This window comes from Strix aluco, chromosome 26 (assembly GCF_031877795.1).
Source record: "Strix aluco isolate bStrAlu1 chromosome 26, bStrAlu1.hap1, whole genome shotgun sequence".
Lineage (NCBI taxonomy): Eukaryota > Metazoa > Chordata > Aves > Strigiformes > Strigidae > Strix > Strix aluco.
In genome coordinates this window covers 2,684,930-2,691,245 of record NC_133956.1, presented here as the reverse complement: position 1 = coordinate 2,691,245, position 6,316 = coordinate 2,684,930, and the positions used below count along the sequence as shown (strand labels likewise).

General features: G+C 50.6%; 1 protein-coding gene across 3 annotated transcripts in view; it reads right to left on the bottom strand.

Moving 5' to 3' along the window:
• Window positions 1-242: 242 nt before the first annotated feature.
• The window catches only part of TMEM39B (transmembrane protein 39B), a 9,754-nt gene continuing 3,680 nt past the window's right edge, over window positions 243-6,316 (bottom strand). For all 3 annotated transcript variants that reach the window (XM_074807345.1, XM_074807343.1, XM_074807342.1), the window contains 7 exons: window positions 5,131-5,350; window positions 4,750-4,833; window positions 3,938-4,092; window positions 2,978-3,314; window positions 1,956-2,143; window positions 1,392-1,512; window positions 243-618 (listed from right to left, as the gene is read on the bottom strand). In XM_074807345.1, the coding sequence (XP_074663446.1) occupies window positions 382-618; window positions 1,392-1,512; window positions 1,956-2,143; window positions 2,978-3,314; window positions 3,938-4,092; window positions 4,750-4,833; window positions 5,131-5,350 (1,342 nt within the window). In that variant the 3' untranslated portion in view covers window positions 243-381. The remainder of the gene's footprint in view (window positions 619-1,391; window positions 1,513-1,955; window positions 2,144-2,977; window positions 3,315-3,937; window positions 4,093-4,749; window positions 4,834-5,130; window positions 5,351-6,316) is intronic.

The following is a 6,316-nucleotide window of genomic DNA, read 5'->3' as shown; positions in this document are numbered from 1 at the left end:
CCCGGAAAGGACAGGATCAGGGCTCACCCCTTACAAAGGAACCCAGACTGAAGTCGGGAGCTTAAACATACCTGTAATTCTCATCTTCCCACTCAGCGCCAGCTGGAGCTCCGACTCCAGAAGCAGCAGTGTTTGCGTTGCTCAAAACTAAGGGCTGTTGTTAATAAATCACTCCTCTCGAATACAAACAGGAGGAGGCCTTCTCGGGGGATTTTACCAGACAACAAACACACAAACAACTGTTGGGAGTAAAAAAATATGTTTTTTCCTTTTAATTACATCAGTTATCAAAGAAAAAAAGCAGTGGTAACAAAAATACAAAGCTCTGAGGGTTTCTTGTTTTGTTTGTTTTGTAATAAGCTGAGCATCAGTGCAACTGTTTTAATTTAACTTCTGCTCTGAGTCTCTGCTGGCAGAATATGAGTAGGCTTTGCCCAGCACCAGACGGTCACGCAGCAGCTTGAAGAAGGCGTAGTAATTGCTGAAGAGGATCAGAGCCAGCGAGATAGTCTGGTGCCACTTCTCTGAAGAAATCAGCGAGTAGAGCTGGTAGAAGATGACGGCTCCTTCCAGCAGAATCAGGATGTTGAGGATTCTCAGTGGTTTGCTGAAAAAGAACTGTAGGAGGGACCACAATAAGGCACCGAGCGAGGTCAGACCCTTCGGGTACGTGTTTTTGACAGGACGTGTGAGGCAGAGGCCGGTGAGGATTCCTCTGGGACTCCTTTTTCACAGAATCCCAGAATCATCTCGGTTGGAAAAGACCCTGAAGCTCCTCCAGCCCAACCATGAACCTCACCCTGACCGTTCCCAACCCCACCAGATCCCTCAGCGCTGGGTCAACCCGACTCTTCAACCCCTCCGGGGATGGGGACTCCCCCCCTGCCCTGGGCAGCCCATTCCAACGCCCAACAACCCCTTCTGCAAAGAAATCCTTCCTAAGAGCCAGTCTGACCCTGCCCTGGCGCAGCTTGAGGCCATTCCCTCTTGTCCTGGCGCTGGGTCCTTGGCTCAAGAGACTCCTCCCCCCTCTCTGCACCCTCCTTTCAGGGAGTTGCAGAGGGCCATGAGGTCTCCCCTCAGCCTCCTCTTCTCCAGACTAAACCCCCCCAGTTCCCTCAGCTGCTCATTTTTTTATTTTTTTAAAAATCTTTATCCATGACCGGCTCTGGACAGAGCCCCGGTTTGCAGGGGCTGGAGTCACCCTTTTGGCAGCACCGACGGGAGCCGTGGGAGTCAGCTGGAAGGCCCCAGCGCCCCGGCACACCCCCCCAGGGCAGCTCTCCCGCTCGCAGAGCGGGCTCAGGCCCTCGGACACGCTGAGGACAAGAGCACCGTGACCCTGCGAGGCGCTACCCCCCTCGGTCCCCAGCGAGGAGCCGCGATCTTACGTGAAAGCGGAAGTGCGAGACGTCCGAGGGCACCGCCACGTTGTAATGACCCACAGCTTTGTACACGTTCTTGCTGTGTTTCACCAACACTCCCTGCGGCCACATGCACTCCTCTGTCCACCTGCAGGAAAGAAGCAGAGCACTCTCATTTCTACCTCCAGAGCCGAAGCGGGGTCTGCTGCCTCCCCACCATCACCTTCCACAGCCTTGGCCGCAGCAGCAAGCTGACATCATTGGCGAGGGCAGGGTTTGGCCCAGCGAGGCGTGTAACCATGGCAGTGACAAATTGCAGTTACCTGTGGCCAAAAGCAGCAGGCACCTTGCCAAAAATCAGATCTGCCTGCTGCGTTTTGGAAGTGGCCAGCGCAGATAGTGTCTGTAAGCTGTCGGATGTGTCAGCCGACAGCTCTGCTTTCATTTTTCTTTCTCTTGTTGGTTTTTTTTTAAGCAGTAAGAGGAGGAGGAGAGGTGGCTGGAAAGCTGAGCTCCCCATCCAGCCTCTGCTCACGCCAACAGGCCTGCCAGCAAAAACTCCAGCCCCAGCCCCAGGAGAGAGTTCCTTACTGATGCTGCAGCACGTTGGAGCAGAGGGCTGGATCGACCTTCTGCCAGCAGCCCAGGTGTGCGGCAGCTTTGTGGAGCAGGTCACAGTAGCGCGCGGGTAAGAGGTACTGCATCAGGATCACTGATGTGCTGATGGAAACCAGGAGGAAGAGCTCACACGACCAGCGTTTGTCATAGTACTGAGTGTTCTGTGGGGGGGACAAGACAAATGCGTGACAAGGTGTTTGGACAGCCTCACCTAACAAAGCCATCACAACACAAAGCACTCAGGCAGGTACAACGAGGGTTTTTCACGTAGCTATTAATCCTGCTTGAAAAAGAAGCGCCCACATAGGATGGCTGCTATACAACTCCTGAACACACCACGGCGAAACATTTACGCTGTCATCACCCATCACCAAAAATAGGGAGAGAGTTCCTGGTGCTCCCCTAGCTCAGCTGACGACGGGTGGGAGCACCAGCCCCTCAGGGGATGGGACTTGGGCTCATCCCTGAGGTCTGACAGATTTACTGCAACTCATTTGTCTCACTGTACAACGTATTAGTAACTTAAATAAAACAGCTAAGAATCCTAATAAGGTCCATCCTCCTTCATACCACCTCCCTGGTTATAGTCAAGCCCCTTGTCCTGGAGCTCTGTCCTCACAGCTCAGCGTGTGAAGGAACGGTCGGCCTGGAGCCCTGCCAGCTTCAGGGGGAGGCAGGATGGATGCTACAGACAGACACACGCTCCCACCAACAGTCAGAATACACCTGACCAGGACAATATTGTCCTCTGTTATCTGGAGTTTAAGCAAATCTAAACCTAGATGGTTTTGCTTACTTTTCACGAGGCCTCAGTAAATGGGTTGGACGCAGCTGCCTGTGCACACAGACCTCTGACCGACCTCGTGCCAGCGAAGAAAGAAGCGAGAACCAAACCTCCTCCACAACCCTGTGTCCACCTCCTCAGAGTCCCCCCTGCCGCCAGCCCCATGCCCGGAGGAAATGAGTCTGCAAGAGCAGTGCCAGCCCTCACTCACCTTCACAAACCAGACTGGCACAAAGGCCACGTAGTAGGCACTGAGCATGGAGCTCACCAGCACCTCTTTCATCCGCCAGTTAAAGTCCATTTTCAGGTATTCCACCTCGTTGCGGATGAGATCCGGGGAGAGGCAGCAGGCGTGCGTGGGCATGGCCTCCATGCCGTACATCTGTCGAGTGTGCTGCTTCCAGGTTTCCTTTAGGACAGTCAGGTAGTCTCGGCCCCTGGAGGTCACCTCGCTGGTCTCTCTGGGACCGATGTTGGCCACCTGGGAGAAGAGCCCCGTCTTCCGCAGGTCACAGTTCAGCTGAAGGAAGGGAATGTACATGCCAAACCTGGAGCAGCAAAGTGCAGAAAGGTGGTTACTTCCTTACGAGCTCCCTGGGCCAGGCCTTTGCTGGCAGCAGATCAGCGTTACGACCACATCCTGCTCCTAATTGGCATCTAGTACCTATATAAACTCCAGAAAAGACCTTCACCAATCTGATCTCAAACACAAGCACCGAGTCTCAGATCTTTATGAGATGTTTCCTCCTGCATCTACCAGAGAGAAGGGAGCTACTTCCACGACTTGACTGGAAACAGAACTGGCTTCCTTTTGTTAGTTAAGGTGAAGCAGAGGAGCTGTTTGATTCACTCCACCTGGCAGAGGCACTAAGAACTAAGGTAAACCAGAGTCACGGGTACTTTGAACACCACGAGAAAAGCACACAATCCTTTTCAGAGGACGCGAGCAATCTAAGGATGCTCACATTAAAGCTGATATATGGGTAACTGTTAAAGATATGCCCTGCCACCAAGAAGAAATGTGACACAGCAAGAGGGAAAAAGGTAGTTTAAGTTCTGTTAGCAGGTAATCAAGTGCTTATTTACTTTCAGGCTTCATTTCAACTGAGCAACACCCACTGCACTGAAGCACTATTAGAAATCACACACAAGTGACAGAAGAGATACTTACGGGTAACACAGGAACAGGAGATTAAGGAAAGAGTAGGTTCTGAAAAGGTGAATTATTGATCGACACAAACTCCAGCCTGTGCCAGTGAGAACAGCAAACCGAGTGATCACCAGGAAAATAGAGCGTGGCAGGGAGACTTTGCCACTCTGTGAAGCCTGCGGGGAGAGAAGAAAGAGCTGGGCAGAGAAGAGACTCATTCACTCTTCCTACAGGAAGCAAACGGCAAAAGAGCAGCACTCAGTCTGTAAAATCAACTTCATATGCCTGAAGGAAGAGCCAGTGAAGGGCTCTGTTTGACTGCCACCGGGAAGGGGAGGCCTTCTGCAGGCTGGAATCTGGCTTCTCCCAAACCCAGGGCCTCACTCCTCAAGCGGGAATGAGCAGAGCTCTCAGAGTTCCTCGTTAAGGTCTGGCAGTTATCGGTGTGACCAGCCCGCTCTCCTGGACCTGCTCACCACAGAAAGCTTCCGCAGTCAGCAGAAACCAACCTGCGCTGGTCCCTCCGTGCAGAAAGCTAGAGTAATTAAGGGAACAGGAAAAGAGCCAAATGCTGTTCTTCACAAGGAAGAATTTCTACAGTCTTGCTGAGACAGTAAATCAGAAACAATCACAGAAGGACAGAGTCATGAGCAAGAGTTCAAGGGGCTCATTTCTGTCCTTCCCATTAGAAACCGTGCCTAGGTTTCTGACTTGGACATAGCACAAAGTTGTTTAGAAAAGGACAGAAGAGTTTGGAACTGCAAAAGGGACACACAGCTTTACATTTCGCCTGAGAGGAAAGAACAGTTCTGAGATCTGCCTTGGGACTTTACCTCCTTCACAATAGCACCGATCAGCCGGCGTGCCAGGACGATTGTTGTCACTGTCAGCACGTTGAAGTCAATAAGGTGAAAGTTCTGCGGTGACAAAAACAAAATGATTCCACTTTCCATCAGGCAGCAGAAACCCACATTCAACAGAGAATCTCCCAAGTTATTCTCTTCTCCTCGGACTCTCTCTTCCAAGATCAGAAAGAGAATGCCAAGCAGACAGCCAGTGCCCAAAATTTGCCAAATAACAGTCACATGAGCAACCCTCCAGGGCTGTAGAGTCACATGTAGTTTGCATGAAACACATATAGAAAACTTTATGTCTAATGACCCAAGAGAGTGTCTGTGAGTATCACGGGACAGCAGCTGTCCTTTGGTGCTTACCAATGACGTGTGCGAGGGCGGGTGCGAGGGTGGGTACCACCACACAGTTTTGTAGATGTTGATGTAGTGGACAAACAGAGCAACGAGATGACAGAAGAAGAGCTGAAGTTCAAACAGCACACTCCTCTCCACGGGCAGCTCCGGGATCTTACAGTGCCGGAGGGGGACAACTGTCTGAGTTGCCAAAGGTGGGCTGGAAAGGCCTGTACCTGAACCGCTCCTACCAAGGTAAAGCAAAAGGCAGCAGTCACTTCCCTGAGATAAACACAGCCCACAGCCTCAGGCTCTAGAAGCTGAGGGTCTAATATTGACTGAGACACCTAAGCTGACTGTCATGGTCAATGGCTGACACACACCAGGAGCCTCAGTGCCCTGAAGATGTCTAGGACGACTGTTACAGGCAGATGTCAGCAGGAATTTGACCAGCAAAAGCACTATTTGGAACCAGGCCAGCCTACAGCACCAGGTCATCTGGTATTAAATCCCTTGCGTTGAGTCAGGTTCCAGAGCTGTGGCTGTGTTTTGCTATTCAAGGGGCAAGCAGTGGCCTTTTTAATTAATTGGAAGCTTTTAGGCCTCGAGTTGCTATTTACATTTCTAAGAGTGCTTAAAGTGAAGTACAGAGCAATTAAACACAAGCCCTTTCTCATTCTTTAACTTCTATTCAACTATGGAGGAAAAACAAGTTTAGTCAGAGGTGCATATTCCTGTGTGAGCACGCACACAATCCCAGACAGCAACCCTTTTAATCAAAGGGAAGGGAGTTAATATATACTAGATATATCTCTCCTGATTTGCAATCTCTAAATAACAACAGTCAAAGGAATCTGGGTGTGGGTTTCAAAGGAACTACAGAGCACAAACTCCTACTGAAAATCCCAAAACGAAACCACAAAAGTCTTGGAGTGTGACTGCAGAAAGACTTTTAGCCCAGGGGTGGACACAGGTGGATTAGTCCCTGCTTTTTAAAACAGAAGGCTGACAGCCTACATTAAGGTCATGTGTGAGGGGAAAACTTTAGGAAGCCAAGCTGTCTCTCTAAAATCCCCAGATTCCCAAGCTGACAAGACTGATTCAGCTCCTCGGGATTGATAAATCCACCAATAAACTCTGCTCCTGCACACAGTTGCACACAGAACAAAAGTTGCTGTTCTGATCCTACAGAAAGGGGCTATATAAAAATAAT